Below are 18,918 nucleotides of genomic sequence, written 5' to 3'. Positions count from 1 at the left end.
TTGGCGACGGAGGCGGTCCGTCTGGGAATGCCGTCTACTGATTGGACAAGGAAGACGCCCGTCAAAATCCAGGGACGCGTCTAGCCTGGAGTGGAAAGTCCCGCCCACTGAAGTCGACGGGGATGGGAAAGATTTCTCGTCTGTCACAGGAGCCGCGACTGGTGATTGGGCGAAGCCATCCGGGAGCTCCCGCCCCTTTCCCCGGCACCACCTCAAAGCTTTCCCGACGGGCCCCGCGCTAGCGGACATTTTGAAATAGATCTGTCCATCACCTTGAGGACCCGCCTCTCATCAGCTGCTATTGGTTCATCGGAAAGGTGAGGTCACGAGGCCTTTAGCGAGCCCCGCCCAGCGGATGGTCTCAAGAACAAGGCGATTGGCCCACGCGGAGAGACGGCTTTATCCTCCAGCGATTGACTCAAAAGAACTGTCACTCATCGCTTATTCCTGATGGATTCTCCCAGCCCCAAGGGAGTCTAAGGGAAACGAGGGAGATTTTGCCCATTTACGTGAGGGGGGGAAAAATGGAAGCCATTAGAGACCCAAAGAGAGGGAGGGCTTGTGCGGGGTCTGGAACCAAGTCGGAAAGGACGCAGGCGTCAGTGCATTCAAAATCCAGCCGCAAGGGGAGGGTGGGGGGCAGGGGGAGAGATCAGCCAAAGGACTTGTGTGCATGCATATGGGCCTACCCAGTGGGCCATGGACAACAGGGGTGGGGGCATATGTGGGGAGGGGTTTGGGATGGGAATGGGGGGGGTGTGAGGATAATTATGTGATACCATAATCAATAAAATTTAAAAAAAAATTCCAGCCCCTCTCCTTAACGGTTCCACGTTTTCTAAACCCAGTGGCCTCCCTCAAACCCTTTGGCCTTTGCCAATTCCCTCCCCTTGCAAGGAACACCCACCTCCCTTTGACAGTCACCTCCTATACATCCATCAGGGCACAGCTGACACTGCCTCCTCCAGGGAGCTTTCCCGGATCTGCAGAAAAGGCTACCGAGTGAATGAAGATGAATGTAGAACCGTCACCCTGGAAAGTTCCTTCATATAATCCTTTCTAAATTGATTCCTTATCCACCCAACCCCTGAAGCGATGGCTTTCTATTGTCTGCCACTGCAGTGTAGCTTTTCCTTTGCTGAAGTTTCCTACATTCCTGCATTGTGTCTTTTTGTGTCGTGTCTGTCTTCATGCACTCAGCATCATGCTTTTTTGATTCACCCATGTTGCTACACGCAAAGGTTGTGCAATTCTTCGTATTGCTCAGGAGAATTCCATTTGTACTGATGTGTTGTTGGGACAAGGGTCTTCAGGCCTGGGAAGTGCCCCATGTTATTACTGTTATTTCTGCTAAATGTTAAAATGTAGCGTAGTATTTCTTAGTTGCAGCTGCAAACAGGATTACTGAACAAGAACTCAGCTAGTAAGTGTAGCCAACTGCAAAGAAGAAATCAACATGTAGTTGGCCAAATCGTGAGGAGCCATATGGCTAAGCTCCCTTAGGGGGGCGGAGTTTTGGATGGGAATCCCGTCTCCTTTACTCACGGGCATTGCAACAACTGTTTCATTTTTTTAGTAAAATACCCCAAGCAGCGAACCCCTCCAGTTCAGTAACAGTATCATCCTTTCTTTTCTTTCCTGTTGACAGACAGCTGAATAGTGTCCAGATGGGGGTTAATGTGAATCAAGTGGCTAAGAACACTCTTTCTGGAGAGACACTTTGTCATTCCTCTTGGGTGAGCCGGGAGGCAGGTGACCAGAGTTGCATGACAGGTGTACGCTTTAGGCTTCGCTTTCTAAGGAACTGCCCCAAGGGCTCACGGGGGTTCTACCCTTCTGCATTTCCCTCAGGGATGCACGAAGAGGACCCCTGCTCCAGGTCCTGGCCGGCACCCGATAGGATCTGTCTTTCTCTCTTTTCTTTCCTTTTTTAATATATTTTATTGGTTTTTTACAGAGAGGAGGAGAGAGGGATAGAGAGCTAGAAACGTCGATGAGAGAAACATCGACCAGCTGCCTCCTGCACACCCCCTACTGGGGATGTGCCTGCAACCAAGGTACATGCCCTTGACCGGAATCGAACCTGGGACTTTTCAGTCTGCAGACCGATGCTCTAGCCACTGAGCCACACCGGTTTCGGCGGGATCCGTCTTTCATTTCCACCAGGCTGGTGGGCATGCAGCGGGATCCCCCGTGGCTGTCATCTGTATTGCTCTGACCACCGCTGCCGGCTTACTGACCATTCCTATATCTTCTTTTATCAAGTGTCTGCTCACATTCATTTTTTTAGTGTGTACTTTTTTGAAAATACATCTTTTATTTAAAAAAATTTTAATATACTTATTTATTGATTTCAGAGACGGAGGAAGAGGGAGAAAGAAATAGAAACATCAATGATGAGAATCATTGAACAGCTGCCTCCTGCACGCCCCCTGCTGGGGATCAAGCTCGCAACCCGGGCCTGTGCCCTTGGCCTGAATAGAACCTGGGACCCTTCAGTCTGCAGGCCGACACTCTATTCACTGAGCCAAACTGGCTAGGGCTATTTTTTAATTTTTTTTTTTATTGATTTCAGAGAGGGAGAGACAGAAATATCAATGATGAGAATCACCGATCTGCCCCCTGCCTCCTGCATGCCCCCTATGGGGGATCAAGCCCATGACCTGGACATGTGACCGGACCAAGAATCGAACCTCAACCACTGAGCCATGCCGACCCGGCAGAGATTTTAAATTCCGTATTTGGGATAAATAGGGTTAATAAAAATTGTTAAAATTAACTGACCGCCTGGTCGCTGTGGCTTAGTGTTGAACATCGACCCAGGCACCAAAATGCCAATGGCTGGATCCCAGTCCGGGCACGTGCTGGGGCCCGAATGCATTCTCAATCGCAGAGAAGGCTCATCTGGTCCCATCAGCCAGAGCTGCCGTGGGTCACAGCCCTCCGAGTGGGCGCTACCACTGGGGGTGAGGGTGGCTGGAAGTGGGGTTAGGCCCTGACTGGTTTGGATCAGTGGATAGTACGTTGGCCTGTGGACTGAAGGGTCCCAGGTTCGATTCTGGTCAGGGGCATGTATGTACACTGGTCCCAGGAGGCAGCTGATCAATGTTTCATCCATGTTTCTATTTTTTTATTTTATTGATTTTTTATAGAGAGGAAGGGAGAGGGAGAGGGATAGAGAGTTAGAAACATGGATTCAGCTGCCTCCTGCACACTCCCCACTGGGGATGTTCCCACAGTCAAGGTACATGCCCTTGACCAGAATTGAACCTGGGACCTTTCAGTCCGCAGGTTGATGCTCCATCCACTGGGCCTAACCGGTTAGGGATCATCAATGTTTCTGACTCTCTATCCCTCTCCCTTCCTCTATGTAAAAAAAAAAATCAATAAAATATATTTTTTTAAAAAGGAAGAAAAAAAAGAAGTGGGGTTATAAGCACATAGACATCCAGTACCTAACCTAGCCTGCAGGCCTCCAGGAGCTGGGAGGACAGAAGCTTCATCTCTCCGCAAACAGGAACTTGGTCATTCCTTCAATTAAGAATTTAGGCCGTAACCGGTGTGGCTCAGAGCATAGGCCTGCGGACTGAAGGGTCCCGGGTTCGATTCCGGTGAAGGGCATGTACCTTGGTTGCGGGCACATCCCCAGTAGAGAGTGTGCAGGAGACAGCTGATCGATGTTCCTCTCTCATCGACGTTCCTAATTCTCTATCCCTCTCTCTTCCTCTCTATAAAAAATAAAATATATTAAAAAAAAAAAAAGAATTTGGGCGACCCTAGGCTTAGCACCTGTGGCCGGTCCCCAACATAAAGCATGGAGGCTTGATGTCACATGACAGTCATTGCCGATATGCTGTGACGGGCAGAATTCCAAGGGGGCCCCCAAGATCCCTGCCCCCCAGCGTTATATACTGGGGACCAGGCTGGGTTACAGGACAAAGGAGATGGACGTCACGCTTGATGAGATTATCTTACACGGCAAAGGTGAGCTGATTTTGCAGGTGCCGTTAAGGCCCTAAGCCAGTTAACTTGAACTTAATCAAAGGGGACATCTTCCAGGGCGGACTTAGTCAGATGGGAGTCCTCTATTTTTTATTTTTTTATTTTTTTTATTTTTTTATATAAATTTGATTGATTTTGTACAGAGAGGAAGGGAGAGAGATAGAGAGCCAGAAACATCGATGAGAGAGAGTCATCGATCAGTTGCCTCTTGCACAGCCCCTACTGGGGATGTGCCCGCAACCAAGGTACATGCCCTTGACTGGAATCGAACCCGGGACCCTTTAGTCCCCAAGCCGACGCTCTATCCATTGAGCCAAACCGGTTTCGGCTATTTTTATTTACTTATTTTTTTAAAAACATATTCTTATTGATTTCAGAGAGGAAGGGAGAGGAGAGAGCCATGATGAGAGAGAATCACTGACCAGCTGCCTCCTGCACTGGGGATCGAGCCCATAACCGGGGTGTGTCCCCTTGAACAGAATCGAATCCAGGACCCTTTGGTCCACAGGCCGACACTCCATCTGCTGAGCCAAACTGGCCAGGGCTGCGTGCTTCCTGTTCAGACAACTTACTCACTTACCACACTGGCCTCCCAGCCGAGAGCACAGGAGCTCCCACCTAACTCAGTCTCCGGCTCTGAGACCCCGGACAGCAACGCTGTGCTGTGCTCGGGGCAGCGGGGGGAGGGCCCCTTTTATTTACTTATATAGATGTTTTATGTCACAGAGGAAGGGAAAAGGAAAGAAACAGAAACATCAAGGATGGGAGAGAGCCGAAACCGGTGTGGCTCAGTGGATAGAGCGTCGGCCTGCGGACTGAAGGGTCCGGGGTTTGATTCCGGTCAAGGGCATGTACATCCCCAGTAGGAGGTGTGCAGGAGGCAGCTGATCGATGTTTCTCTCTCATCGATGAAATAAAATTAAAAAAAAGAAAAAAAAGAATGAGAATCATTCATAAGCTGCCTCCTGCATGCCCCACACTGGGGATTGAGCCCGCAACCAAGGTACATGGCCTTGACCAGAATTGAACCTGGGACCCTTTAGTCAGCAGGCCGATGCTTTTTCCACTCAGCCAAACTGGCTGGGGTGGGAGGGTTCCTTTGAAACTGCAAAATCACCACAAGAAAGCACCAAAATGCAGAAAAACAAAGACAAACCACGGGCCACTAAACAGATGGTGGGCACGCATGTCGACAGTCTGAGGGCCGAAAGCAGGAGGCAGAGCGCCATGTCCAGTCTTAGCCGAGAAGGTGCACAGCGGGCCCACCCTGTGCCCACAGCCGTGTGTGTCCATGGGGGTTACACACAGACGTTAGTGCGCAGGCGGATTCGCTGCTATAGAACGTGCAAAGGACAAGGATCGACTGCCACTGGCTGTGCACCTCATTGTCTGTTTACAAACGTAATTCTGTGAGAGGCGACACCTTAAAACGGTGACAAACCCGGGTCTCCAGGGAGATGAGGGGGAACCAGCAAAAAAGCACAGAAGGAGCTGAAACCGGTTTGGCTCAGTGGATAAAGCGTCAGCCTACGGACTGAAGGGTCCTGGGTTCGATTCTGGTCAAGGGCATGTACCTTGGTTGTGGGCACATCCCCAGTGGGGTGTGTGCAGGAGGCAGCTGATGGATGTTTCTCTCTCATCGATGTTTCTAGCTCTGTCTCTCTCTCCCTCTCTGTAAAAAAAATCAATAAGATATATTAAAAAATAGAAAAGGAGAGAAATGGGAAGAAGGTGGTGCTCGGTGCCAGGGAAGGCGGAGCACACAGGCGGTGGGGACACGGGTCGGCTGGAGTCGTGTGCACAGACAGCCCATCATGCTGTGCGCCCAGGTGGCAGGCACCCGGAAGTGCTCCATACCAACATTTCCAGAATGAATAAATCGCTTTCAATGGATAAACCAGAGAGATCTCGGAACCAAATCTCCCCTACTTAGAACTTGCGTTCTCGAGGGAAAGAACAAGTGATTAAACACCTGAACAAGTTTTTAATATGAAAAACATTTGAACAATTTCTATTTGGCAAAAGCAGGGTGGGCAGCCACCACTCACAGCCCTGAGCGAAGGCAGGCTTGAGAAGCACGCACGGAGCCCTGGCGCCTGAAGTCCAGTCTGTGACAGCTGCGGAGGAAGCTCTAGTCCAGGGGCAAGTTCAAGTCCACGGGGGAGCTGGCCAGGATGCCCTCCTGCAGGGAAAAGCGGCAGAGCCTTGTGAGTGGCGGGTCCCAGCATCCACACCAGCCCAGGGAGAGCGGAGACGGGGGCAGGGAACCGGAATGGGGAGGGGACAGACCAGAGAGGAGAGGGACCCAGGGGTGGGGGGACGGAGACCCAGAATGGCCGGACAGACACCCGGGTGGGGTGACAGAGGCCTGGAGAGGATCAGACACCCGGGGGGGGGGGGGGGGACGACAGTCCCGGTGAGGAAAAGGAAGACGGAGCTGGGGTGGCGGGCAGGCTCCAGGGAGAGGCAGAGGGAGCTGGGGTTGTAAAGATCAATAGCCCCCGGCTGATGCTGATCCCGGCCTGGGAACTTTCCCGCCCAGCCTCCGTGAGACCCGGGTAAGAGCCCAATCCCATGAGGCTGTTGTGAGGCTTAAATGGGATCATCCGGCTGCAATCCCTGGTGAGCAACTGGCCAGGCTTTCTGTTCATTCCCTAAGACAAAAGGGTTTTACAAACCAGCGGGGTTCCGGGCTGGGCGCCGGACACGCAGCCCCCTGCCCCCATCGCCTGCTCTGAGGTCGGAGGGCATCCCTCGCTTAGCTGGACCACTGCCACCGGTCTGACTCCTCCCCACACCCCCTTCCCCTCCACCATGCTCGGCCCCCCAATCCACGCCAGTAGCAAAGTATGTAACCTCTATCTCCAAATTAAATCCAGATCCCCTGCCGAAACCGGTTCGGCTCAGTGGATAGAGCGTCCGCCTGAGGGCTGAAAGCTTTGTGTACCTTGGTTGCGGGAACATCCCCAGTGGGGGGTGGTGAAGGCAGCTGATCGATGTTTCTAGCTCTCTATCCCTCTCTCTTCCTCTCTGTAAAAAAATCAATAAGATATATATTTTTTAAAAATTAAAAAATTAAAACCAGAACCCCTACTGTTCCCCTCTGGTCTGGGAATCTCCCCCTGGGCCAATTCACCCCCTCCAGCTCCCTCCTTCTGCCCTCTCCCCACAGTTCCCCTCGCCACCACCAGAGGGCGGCGTTCACACGTAAGCACCCCCTGGTCCCCTGGTCCCCTGCTCGGGGCGCTCCAGGAATGCTGGGCTCAGAGTCAGACCCCAAGTCCTCGCCATGACTTCAGGCCCCAGCAGCCTGCCCGCCCGCCCCTCCTGCTCTCAGCTCGGGCCCTGTGGCCTGGCTCAGCCCTCCAGCCCCTCTTCTCTGCTCAGCAAACACACCGGGCCAGCTCCTTACATCCCGGGAGCCTGGCATGCGTCCTTCTCTGCCCGCATCACCCCAGCAACAACGCAAGGAAGGTGGCAGCCAGGGGCAGCACAAACAAGCTCAGGGAGGGGGCGGTTGCCCAGGCCGCGGGGCACTCCCTGAGCCTGGCGCGGGACGGAGAGGAGCGGGCAGGGAAGCCTTCCTGGGGCGTCTGCAGCGGAGGTGAGGGCGGTAAGTCAAACAGCCGCTCCCGCTGGCGGAAGGTGCAGGGCGCTGGGGAAGGAAGTGAGGCAGCCGGCAGGGCGGGGAGGCAGCGGGAGGCGAGGAGGCTGCGGTTTAAATGGCACCGGGACAGGCTCCCGGAGGGTCCCAGCCGAGCAGAGCAGAGCAGAGGAAGGGGGGCTTCGGCCGGCAGAGCTGCCCAGGCAGAGCCACCAGGTAACCACACACACACATGCGGTGAGTGCCAGGCACTTAGGATGATCCCATGTAATCCTCACAACACCCCCTGATCACGGTGCCCAGTGGACACAGAACAGGGGACCGGGGGCCACGTCCGAAAGCAAACCTAAGAGCCCGCCCCCCATCACAGCTAGGAGGTCCAGGGGGCTCACCCAGCCCCCCTGGGCCTGGATCCAGGGCGTGAAGCTGTGCACGTGCTCCACGCTGAGCCCCGCCAGGGTGCCCCCCAGCCAGGCCACGCGCCGGCTCAGCTCCATGGCCAGGGCCAGGCGGGCCAGGGGCTCCGGGGAAGGCGGCGGGGGCCCCGGGCACCCCACGGAGGGGCGCGCACGGCTGGGGCAGGGGCTGCCCTCCCGGCTGGAGAACAGCTCCACGAGGCGGGCGAAGGAGCCAGCGGAGAGGCGGGCCAGCTTGCGGCGCAGGGCGGGGTCCGAGGCCAGCTGCGGGTGGACGGGGAAGAGGCAGGTCCGCCCTGTGGCCAGCCAACAGGAGGCTGGGGGCGGGGGGCGTCTCTCTGGGGTGAGGGTCTTCTCTATCCGAAAGCTCTAAGCCATGCTCCCATCCATCACACCAGCCAATCACGAGCCAGGTTTCTGCCAAACTACTACCGTGTTTCCCCGAAAATAAGACCTAGCGCATGGAAAGATAAGACACCCCCTGAAAATAAGACCTAGCGCAACTTTGGGAGAAAAAGTTAATATAAGACACTGTCTTATTTTCTGGGAAACAGTAGCAGGAAGCAGGCCTAGAACCCCAGAAGCTAAGCCACGCCCCTTCCCAGGCCTCCACAGCTCAGGAGGGCTAATCTTCCAGCCTTCAATTTACAATTAATAAGCTAATCATGTTTCAGGACACAAGCCACACCTCCCCTGGCAGACCATCCCCCCCCCCCCCCACATTCTAAGCCTCACTCCTATAATCAGTCAGGATTTCAGATTTTATGTCTTCTCAAACCACATTCCACTTCCACCACCCTTACTTCCTCAACTGGTTCCAGTTTCTTTCCTAGATCGCGTTTCTGATGTCCACCCCCTTCCTCTAGGCCACGCCCCTTCCTCTAGGCCACACCGCTTCCTCTAGGCCACGCCCCTCTGACAATCCATGCAAGGGAGCCCTGGCCATCCCTCTGTCATTCATGAAAGCCTGGTCCCACCCTCTCCCAACCGGCCACCCAATGAGACTGCGGATCCAGCTTCTGACCCCAGTGGCCAGTCATGAAGCAATCCCTGTCCCAGCTAAGGGCTGGCCCAGGCCCATCACCTTTTGGTTGATGGCTTCCGCCTCCTGCTCCAGCAAGGCCACCAGCCTCCGCAGCAGGGCTTCCTTTTCCGTGGCTGGGGGACCCTGTGCCTCTAGGGGGGGCGGGAGAGAATTCGGTTGGGGGGCTGAAACCTGGCCGCCATCCCACCCCGTCTTTCTGCAGGGCCCCTCTCCCTCACCTGGGCTCGGGGGGGATCTCAGCTGCTCTTGGACCAGCTGTTCCAGCCGCTGGGCCACGAGGGCATAGAAGTCCGGAGTGGCTGGGCCTGGGGTGAAGAGAGATGATGATCTCTCCAGGAGATCAGGAAGTTACGCATCCTCTCCTCCCAACCACCCTGCCTGGACGCAGTGATCTCCATAATGGGGTACATGGTGGCTCAGTGAGCGAACGTGGCAAAAGACCCTGGTACTTCCCACTGTATGGCGTCCCCCCAAATGGACTTAGAGTGTTAGAACTGAACTGGCCCTGAAGGTTATCCCATCCAAGGAAGGCAAACAGGACACTCCAGCGATTACCACTCTGTCCCTTGGCCATTGCAGGCATCATCAGCTGATCACAGAGCGCACGCGCTCTCTCTCTCTATCTCTGTCTCTCTCTCTAGCTTGGAAATTCTTTGCAAGCTAGCATGCCCTGTAGCCATTACTAATCTATCCAGGCTCACGTGACAGGAAAGCTGTTGGTGATTCTAGATCAAGTCCAATGACTCCTCCTCCCCATTCCTACTTTTTTTTTTTAATATATTTTATTGATTTTTTACAGAGAGGAAGGGAGACAGAGAGCTAGAAACGTCGCGATGAGAGAGAAACATCAACCAGCCGCCTCCTGCACAGCCGCCTCCTGCACACCCCCACCGGGGATGTGCCCACAACCAATGTACATGCCCCTGACCAGAGTCGAACCCGAGACCCCTCAGTCCGCAGACCAACGCTTGATCCACTGAGCCAAACATTCCTACTTCGCTATTGGATAAACACAGGAACAGGGAAGAAAAGGATTTTCCAAGTCATGTAATCAAATAGATAAGGAGTTGTGATTGAAAACTGAGGGTAAGTGCAGGAGAGCCCACACTGCTATCTATACAGCCTTAGCTATAGCCCTAGACCTTGAACTAATTCCTTATCCTGTCAATGTTTTTAAGAAGCAAAGCTCCCAGCCCAACCAGCCTGGCTCAGTGGCTGAGCATCTATCTAGGGACCCGGAGGTCACAGTTACAATAGATTCCCAGTCCAGCCGGGACCGGTTTAGCTCAATGGATAGAGCGTCAGCTTGGGGACTGAAGGGACCCAGGTTCGATTCTGGTCAAGGGCATGTACCTTGGTTGTGGGCATATCCCCAGTAGGGGGTGTGCAAGAGGCAACTGATCGATGACTCTCTCTCATCGATGTTTCTAACTCTCTATCTCTCTCCCTTCCTCTCTGTATAAAATCAATAAAATATATTAAAAAAAATAAATAAATAGATTCCCAGTCGGGGCACAGGCCCGGGTTGCAGGCTCAATCCGTGGTGGTTGGCGTGCAGGAGGCAGCCCATCAATGATTCTCTCTCATCATTGATGTTTCTATCTCTCTCTCTCCCTCTCCTTTCCTCTCTGAAATCAACAGTGTGTGTGTGTGTGTGTTGGAATCAAAGCTCCTGGCTTTGCATGAGCAAGTTCATGGGTGATCTGGGGATCCTCTTACCAGGCTGCGAATCATAGCAGGGGCGAAGAGGCAGGGAGCAGGGCCGAGGGGACTCAGGGGGAACTGCTTCTCGACCCAAAGAGCAAGGAAAGCATCTTCGAAGGCGGCTCAGGAAGTCTGTTGGCTCCTCCTGGGCAGGGGTCCTGGGGGAGGGACCTCAGAGAGTGACTCAGAGCCCCCTTGCGAGCAGTCCCTTTTTCCTCCCACTCAGGGCCTCTCCCTGCAACCCCAGGGACAAGGAACAGAGCCAGATATAAAGGACACAGACTGAGACCAGGAGCAAGAGTTAAGGACGGCCCACACCACCTGCAGAGGCCCCTGGGGGAGGAGAGCAACTCCGCTTACCTGGGTGGGGTGGGGAGGGGGGACCCAGCAGCCTCACCCCGCTTAAGGAAGGCAGCTAGGACCTTCAGCGTGTCCTCCCGGAGCCCCAGCTCCTCCGAGCCCGCCATGGGGGCACCTGTGAGAGAGGGGGCTGAGGGATAAACGCCAGGGTTCAGCAGAAGTGAACCTAGTTTGTGAATGAAGAGAGGGGTCAGGACTGGGGAGTCCCCAGGGCAGGAAGGGGCTGAAGGTCTGAACTCCTCGGTCCTTTAGGGGAACTGAGGTCTGGAGGTCCAGGCTCTTGAGTCTCCAGGGGGAGAAGAGGAATGAAGACGAAGATTCCTTGATCCTGGCAGAGGAGGAGGCTGGAGACCCGATTCTGGGATCTAAGCAAAGGGGGGAGCCTGAATTCTTGAGTCTGAGAGAAAAGGGGATTGTGCCTTGGTCCTCTGGGCCCCGAGCAAGACGGGCACTTGAGGCTTCGACTTCTGGACTCCGAGAGAGTTTGCCAAGTTATTTAAACCGTTAGAGGACGAAAACTACCAATCCCAGCAGGCTTCGTGGCAAACATTCCACTCGGTCCGCAGTTGGTCGCCGCGCAGCCTGCTGGGAGGTGTAGTTCCACCGTCTAAGGCTGGATTCGATGTGGGGGGGACCCGTGACTCTAGGATGTCGAAACAGGACTGGGGTTCCATCTCCTGAGTCGCGGCCCTCTTCTCCTCCGACCTCCCCGCAGCCCTCACTAACGCCCCACTTACCTGGCCCCAGGCCCGGGCCCCGGGCCCCGCCGCTTCCTCCACTGAACTCGTCCAACTTCTCTAGTAGTTCAACTTTCCCGCGCCTGCGCACTGGGCCGGGCTGGCGACGGCCCAACGTCGAGGGGGCGGAGCGCCGGTGCACGCCTCATTTGCATGCAACGTTCCCGGCATGCCAGTGCCCGGAAGTGCCAAATAGGGGCTCGGGGAGGAGAAATGTCCGGGCTTCGGGTGCCGCCTCTTCGGGGCCTGTTACCCAAATGATGAGAAAGTCGTTTTTATTTCAAGAAATCTGCAGAAAGCAAAGCTCCACCGCCCTGAAGCTCAGCTGACGGTAAGGAGGGGGCCGGGGGGGTGCAGCTCCGAGTTCGAGCGCTATCGGAGCAAAGCCAGGGTGGCCCGGGCACCCTGCACCCAGCGCGCCCCGCCCCGTCCCTCTAGGCGGGCAACGCGGAAGAGCCGGGGAGTTGGTGGTGGCCAGGAGAGGGGGAAAGGGGACGGGAGAAAGTAGGAGACTGACATGATGTGGACGGGGGCTGTGTACCCTGGAGGAAGGGGAGCAAGGAGGGGGCAAAGTGAAGCGGTGGCAGGTGCAAAACAAAACAAAACAAAACACGGACGTAGTAGCGGGGAGGCGATCACTCAAGTGGGGAGCGTGTCCTGAACGAGGGAGGCTTTCTATGGGGGACTGAGGATGGAGGTCTACGGTGGACATGGGCGAGGGGGTCCTACGTGGGGAACTGTGGGAGGGGGTCCACACTGGGGTAAGTGCGGGAGGTAGAAGCCTACAGAAAAGGAGCGTCTATTAGGCTCCACCTTGGAAGTGGGGGTACCCGCCTTGGGTGATGGGGAGGGGAGGGGAGGGTGGGATTTGCAGTGGAATAGGGAATTGATGGGGTAGTGGGGGTCTGCACAGAAGATGGGGAAACGAGGGGACCCTGACATGCATTTGGGAGGGAGTCCTCGCTACATTGGGGGGTGTCGCCGGAGGGTTTGTGAGGAGGGGAGGTCCGTTTGTTCCCCAAGAAAATACAGAGGAGGGACCTGCGCCGCGGCCCGTGAGGGGATGGTCCGGACAGGCCCATGACCTGCCCGTTGTTCGCAGGCCCGACATGGGATCCCAAAAGCCGCGGATCCTGCCTTGGCTGGTGTCTCAGCTGGACGAGGGGCGGCTGGAGGGCGTGGCTTGGCTGGGCCAGAGCCGCAGGCGCTTCCGCATCCCCTGGAAGCATGGTTTGCGCCAGGATGCCCAGCAGGAGGACTTTGGCATCTTCCAGGTGTGTGGGCGCTGAGCCTCAGGAGGGTGGGTCCGAGGGGTGGGGTTAGAATGGGCCGTGGAGAGCTTAGGATAGTTGATAGGTGTGGGATCGCTGGAGGGCCCAGGTTCCAGGAAGAGAACTAGGAAAGCCGGTTAGACCGTGAAGGAAATGCATCCTGGGAGCCCGGGGCTGTCTGGGAATGGGGTCTGGGCTGTAGAATTCTGGGGGCGGGCCTTGGGACAGGAGACCAGACCTGGCTGAAGCTGAGGTACTAACCACCAAATGAGAATGAATACACCAGTTACAGTGGGAGGGGGCCCTGGGGCAGGTGAATTGCAGAGTTAGATACCTAGTAAGACTTGGAAGGTTGGCTTAGAAAGCAAAGGTTAAAAAATAAATAAATAAATAAATAAATAAATAAATAAATAAATAAATAAAAAAGCAAAGGTTTTTGAAAGGTGGAGGAGGCAGGCGACTTGGGGCACAGAGAATCTGAGGATTTGGGAATAAGACCTTGCCAAGTTAGAAATGTGCCCGGGAGCCGAAGCCGGTTTGGCTCAGTGGTAGAGTGTCGATCTGCGGACTGAAAGGTCCCAGGTTCGATTCCGGCCAGGGGCATGCACGTTGGTTGCGGGCACATCCCCGGTAGGGGGTGTGCAAGAGGCAGCTGGTCGATGTTTCTCTCTCATCGACGTTTCTAGCTCTCTGTCTCTCTCCCTTCCTCTCTGTAAAAAATCAATAAAATATATTAAAAAAAAAAAAAAAGAAAAGAAAAAAGAAAGAAATGTGCCCGGGAGAGGTGGGTGCTAGGATGGGAGGCGGCAGGGTGATGGCCCCTGGGGCGGGGTCTGAATCACCTTCTCCTCCATCCTGGTGCCATGGTTCCCAGGCCTGGGCAGAGGCCAGCGGTGCCTACACTCCTGGGAGAGATAAGCCCGACCTGCCGACCTGGAAGAGGAATTTCAGATCCGCCCTGAACAGGAAGGAAGGGTTGCGTTTAGCCGAGGATCATAGCAAGGACCCCCAGGACCCGCACAAGGTGTACGAGTTTGTGAACTCAGGTGTGCTGGGAGCGGGGTTCTCACGGAGCAATGGGGTTTTCGGGGTCCCCAGCACCCCCTTTCCACTCACCACCTCTCTCGCCAGCAGCTGGCGACTTCCCTGAGCCGGAGGCTTCTCCAGACACCGATGGCAGGTTCAGTACCTCTGACACCCAGGTGAGAACCCGCCCGCCCCTCTGCCCCCTCAGTCTCCGGCCCATCCCCTCTGCGTCCTGCCGAGTTGTCCAGGCCTCCTCCTCCCCATGGACCATTGTCCGCCTCCCCCCTGCCTCCCTCCCCTCCCTCCCCCGGCGCAGAGCTGACCTCTGCCTCTCCTGCTATCAGCCCTCCGTGGCGTCCCGGCCCTCAGGACAAAGCTCGGCTCTCACCAGGCACGCAAGGCCCTCGCACACCTTCGCTGCCTTCCTCGCTGTCCAGCCTCCTGGGGACTAAAAACTCCCTGCCCTTGACCTTGCTGGTGTCGGTGCCGGGAAGTCCCCTGCGACCTGCTCCCCAGACTTCTCTGCCCAGGTCCTTGGGCTGAATTAGCTGCTCTCCCGGACCTCACAGCCCTCAGCACTCAGAGCACCGTGCTCTCTGCGCCCACGGCGGCCTCTCCCCAGCTCAGGGCCGGGTCCTCTCTGGTCCCCAGATCGCTGAGCACAGGCCTGACCCAGGGCCAGTCTTCAGAAAACGCTGTGGGGATGCCTGGACCCCCTCTCTCTCTCTCTCTCTAGGAAAGCGTTCTGGAGGGGTTAGTGAATGGCATGAACTTGGGCCCGATTCCAGATGAGGGGGCCTCGGGCCTGGCTGTAAGCCCTGAATACCACCCTCAGCTCTTGCTGAGCCCCAACTCGGACATTCCTGCTCCCTACCCAACCGCAGGACCCCCTGAGAACCCTCTGAAGCAGCTGCTGGTGCTGGAGGAAGGTGAGGGCCAGCCGTGGGCTGGGCGGGCCTGGCTGTGAGGTGACAGGCCCTCACGCGCTCTCCCTCTCTCCCTTCACATCGCCGCCGCTCAGACTGGGAGTTCGAGGTGACCGCCTTCTACCGGGGCCGCCAGGTCTTCCAGCAGACTGTCTTCTGCCCCGGGGGCCTGCGGCTGGCGGGGCCCGAAGGCGGGGACCGGACACTCCCCGGGCAGCCGATCACGCTGCCGGCCCCCGAGGCGCTCCTGGCGGACAGGGTGGCGAAGGGCTACGTGAGTCGAGTGCTGAGCGGCCTGGCTGGGGGGCTCGCCCTGTGGAGGGCCGGGCAGGGTCTGTGCGCCCAGAGGCTGGGCCCCTGCCACGCGTACTGGGCCGTGGGCGAGGAGCTGCTCCCCGACAGCAGCCGCGGCCCCGACGGCGAGGTCCCCAAGGAGACGGCAGGGAGCGTGTTCAACCTGGGGCCGTTTGTGACCGGTGAGTGGGGCGGCCTCATTCTGCTGTGGAGAGTGGGCCCAGCGGTTAAGGCCCTGGGCTCAGACCTGGCGGGATCCTGCTGCTCTGTGTGCCGTTTAGCCTGGGCTGCTCTGAGCCTGGCAGGTCCGAGGGCCCTCTCCCCCCCTCTGCCTGCCCGGAGCTGGGGGGAGGCAGGGGGCCTCCTGCACAGAAGGTGGTCAGGAGCTAGCTGCCCTAGTGGTCATCATTATTACCAACTAGAGGCCCAGTGCATGGAATTCATGCAAGGGGGTGGGAGGTGGGGTTTCCTTCTCCAAACCAGGACCCCTGGAGGGCTGTCTGACTGCCTCTTGCAGTCCAGGACTGCTGGCTCCTAACTGCTCGCTGGCCTGCCTGCCTGATCGCCCCTAACTGGTCCCCTGCTGGTCTGATCTCCCCTAACCACCTCTGCCTTGCCCCACGCCTGGGGCCCAGAAGTCCCTCCTCCAGCTGGTTGCAGGACGGGCTTCCCTCCCGCTGGCTGGCCGTAGGCACCAGGACCCGGGCTGGCCTCACCCGGGCTGCCCACAGCCACAGGGGACCGTGGGCAGGCCCCACTGCCTGGGCCGCAGGCGCCCTGGACCATGGGGTGGGCGGCTTGTCCCTCTCCAGAGCTCAGCCTGGCTGGTCCCCATGCCTCTCCCTCAAGCTCATTGTGCCTGGCTGGTCCCCATGCCTCTCCCTCAAGCCCATTGTGCCTGGCTGGTCGCCATTCCTCTCCCTCAAGCTCATTGTGCCTGGCTGGTCCCCATTCCTCTCTCTCAAGCTCATTGTGCCTGGCTGGTCCCCATTCCTCTCTCTCAAGCTCATTGTGCCTGGCTGGTCGCCATTCCTCTCCCTCAAGCTCATTGTGCCTGGCTGGTCCCCATTCCTCTCCCTCAAGCTCATTGTGCCTGGCTGGTCCCCATTCCTCTCCCTCAAGCCCATTGTGCCTGGCTGGTCCCCATGCCTCTCCCTCAAGCCCATTGTGCCTGGCTGGTCGCCATTCCTCTCCCTCAAGCTCATTGTGCCTGGCTGGTCCCCATTCCTCTCCCTCAAGCTCATTGTGCCTGGCTGGTCCCCATTCCTCTCCCTCAAGCTCATTGTGCCTGGCTGGTCCCCATTCCTCCCTTCCCAGTGTTGAGTGTCTGAACAGCGAGGGTGGGAGGGTGTGATGACCATTTGCATTAGCTCTTTATCATATAGGAGGATTATGGTGGACAGACAGCCACAGGGAAGATCCTGTAGGGCACTGCTAGCCAATAGCAATTTGTTTGCACTGTCCAGTACCCAACAGTGTCCAGCCATGTTGCTATTGAGTACTTAGATGCGCTGAGAGCCTCTGAGGAAGTGAGGTGTGAACTGTATTTGCATTTTAATTAGTGACCATTTAAATAGCCCTGGTGGCTAATGGCTACCTAGGGACAGAGTGGCCTCAGGGGTTAAAGAGCAGTAACTGTTAACGTCTTTGGATTCCCTCCTGGCCGGTCCCCATCCTGAATGCTCAGCCTCTGGGGGCGGTGGGAGCGGGTTGTCCAGCCCCACCCTGATGGGGAGGGAAAAGGTACTTTTGTTTGTGCCAGAATCTGGGGACCTGACGCACATCCGGCAGAGTTACGCCAGGCTTTGGGTTGGTGAGGACGGTGGGACGTACCAGGTTTCAGGGGGAGGGGCAGGGGGAGGTCTTCCCGTCGCTGACTGGGGTCTTGGCCCCCAGATCTGATCGCCTTCATCGAAGGAAGCAAACGCTCCCCGCGCTACACCTTCTGGTTCTGCATGGGGGAGTCATGGCCCCAGGACCAGCCGTGGACCAAGAAGCTAGTGATGGTCAAGGTGCCTGCGCCCTAGGATCCCGGAGCTGAGGGGGTGGATCTCCCAAAAGAATAGGTTGCTCCCAGGAACTACAATTCCCAGAAACCCCCGGAGAAACGAAAATCTCCAACTCTCTGCACCACCATTTCCCCCCTCACCAGAGGGCATTTTCATTGATTTTTTTTTTTGGGGGGGGGGAGGGCGGGGAGAGAGAGAAACATTCATTGGTTGCCTCCACACGTGCCCTGATGTGTGGGGGTTGAACCTGCAGCCTTTCAGTGTATGAGATGATGCTCCTACCAACTGAGCCACGCCAGCCAGCCAGCCAGCCAGGGCCTCTCCGTTCCCTGAGACTTCCGGGTGTCCCGCCCCCGGAGCATGGGGCAGCCAGTGAGGAACTCAGTTCCCAGGATCCCTTCTGACACAAGCTGCTGAGCCCTAGCCTCTGGGAGCCCCTCTGGCCTCCATGATTGTGAACTTGAGAAAACTACAGCCTGAGCCTAAGGATGCATCCTGGGTTGTGGTGGGACTGCTGGGAGTTGTAGTCCACTCGGCCCCACCCTCTACAGCAGACATTGCTGGGTGCTTTCCTGACCGCTTCTCCCCCACCTCCTCTAGGTGGTTCCCACGTGCCTCCGGGCCCTGGTAGAAATGGCGCGGGTAGGGGGAGCCTCCTCGCTGGAGAACACCTCGCTGGACCTGCACATTTCCAACAGCCAGCCCCTCTCTCTCACGTCGGAGCAGTACAAGGCCTACCTGCAGGACCTGGTGGAGGACATGGATTTCTAGGTCACTGGCCGGGCCTGAACCCGCCACTCCCGGGGGCAGGGCCCTCCCCTCCACCAATAAACACCTTCTCGCCGCTGTCACCACGTGTGTGTGGTGTTCGGTGTCCCCAGGCAGCCCTGACCCGCGCTGGGCGTTGCTCCTTCAGACCTGTGCGTGCATCGCCAGCCCCCCACCTCAGGTGCTCCCTGGATGAGGGCGAGGCCGGGGGCAGCAGACCCTCATCAGCTCCACGCCCTTCACAGACCGAGACAGGGAGACGCAGAGAAAAGGTCACAAAGTAAGAAACGAGCTGGTCGGAGGCCAGTCCGCTGCTCCCCTCCGAGGGAGGCCGGGCGCCTCCGATCCCCCTCGCCTGGGAACAGCCGGGGCCTTGGTCCCTGCAGCTCCCGCCGGCCCGTCCTCCGCACGGGGCTGGGACGGGCAGCGGCAAAGGAGCTCCGGTGCCCAGGCACCGCCTTTCCTCACCGTGGCTGCGTTCCGGGCCACCGTGCGGAGCGAGGCCAGCACTGCCCCCCACGTGGCACTTCCTGTGCCTCAGTTTCCCTCTGATCTCAGGAGGTGGATTCCATCGCCCCTCCTCATAGGACGGGTGAAACACAACCCCCCCAATGGGGGACGGCACCTCCACGCCGACGGGCAGTGCCCAGGAGCCCCGAGCTGGGGGCCTGGCCGGGGCCTGGGCCCAGCGTGCCGTCACCCCACCCTCAGCAGCAGCTTCTGGGGCACCGGAGGGGTCCGTGCTCACTGCCTGCA

The 18,918-nt window shown here is 57.2% G+C and overlaps 2 protein-coding genes across 10 annotated transcripts; one reads left to right on the top strand and one right to left on the bottom strand.

Moving 5' to 3' along the window:
* Positions 1-5,975: 5,975 nt before the first annotated feature.
* On the bottom strand, positions 5,976-12,000 carry BCL2L12 (BCL2 like 12). Of its 3 annotated transcripts, none has more exons than XM_036425773.2 (7): positions 11,869-11,999; positions 11,132-11,246; positions 10,787-10,929; positions 9,286-9,372; positions 9,107-9,198; positions 7,999-8,286; positions 5,976-6,184 (listed from the first exon to the last, which is right to left on the bottom strand). In XM_036425773.2, the coding sequence occupies exons 2-7, from the start codon at positions 11,236-11,238 to the stop codon at positions 6,134-6,136; spliced, it is 768 nt and encodes a 255-aa protein (XP_036281666.1). In that variant the 5' UTR covers positions 11,239-11,246; positions 11,869-11,999; the 3' UTR covers positions 5,976-6,133. The 3 variants fall into 3 exon arrangements, with proteins under 3 accessions (XP_036281666.1, XP_036281667.1, XP_036281668.1); XM_036425774.2 differs by having other exon boundaries at positions 11,132-11,261; positions 11,869-11,970; XM_036425775.2 differs by lacking the exon at positions 7,999-8,286 and having other exon boundaries at positions 11,869-12,000.
* IRF3 (interferon regulatory factor 3) lies at positions 11,017-18,245 on the top strand. 7 transcript variants are annotated; one of them, XM_045577157.1, is made up of 8 exons: positions 11,017-11,072; positions 12,971-13,142; positions 14,014-14,185; positions 14,271-14,341; positions 14,902-15,094; positions 15,187-15,567; positions 17,282-17,397; positions 17,995-18,245. In XM_045577157.1, the coding sequence occupies exons 2-8, from the start codon at positions 12,978-12,980 to the stop codon at positions 18,163-18,165; spliced, it is 1,269 nt and encodes a 422-aa protein (XP_045433113.1). In that variant the 5' UTR covers positions 11,017-11,072; positions 12,971-12,977; the 3' UTR covers positions 18,166-18,245. The 7 variants fall into 7 exon arrangements, with proteins under 7 accessions (XP_045433113.1, XP_036281638.1, XP_036281639.1 ...); XM_036425745.2 differs by lacking the exon at positions 11,017-11,072 and adding an exon at positions 12,058-12,199; XM_036425746.2 differs by lacking the exon at positions 11,017-11,072 and adding an exon at positions 12,160-12,306.
* The last annotated feature ends 673 nt before the right edge of the window (positions 18,246-18,918 follow it).

Source organism: Pipistrellus kuhlii, unplaced genomic scaffold (assembly GCF_014108245.1).
Source record: "Pipistrellus kuhlii isolate mPipKuh1 unplaced genomic scaffold, mPipKuh1.p scaffold_m20_p_84, whole genome shotgun sequence".
In the NCBI taxonomy this organism is placed as follows: Eukaryota; Metazoa; Chordata; class Mammalia; order Chiroptera; family Vespertilionidae; genus Pipistrellus; species Pipistrellus kuhlii.
The sequence above is the reverse complement of the archived record's forward strand: the minus strand, read 5'-3'. Positions and strand labels throughout refer to the sequence as shown.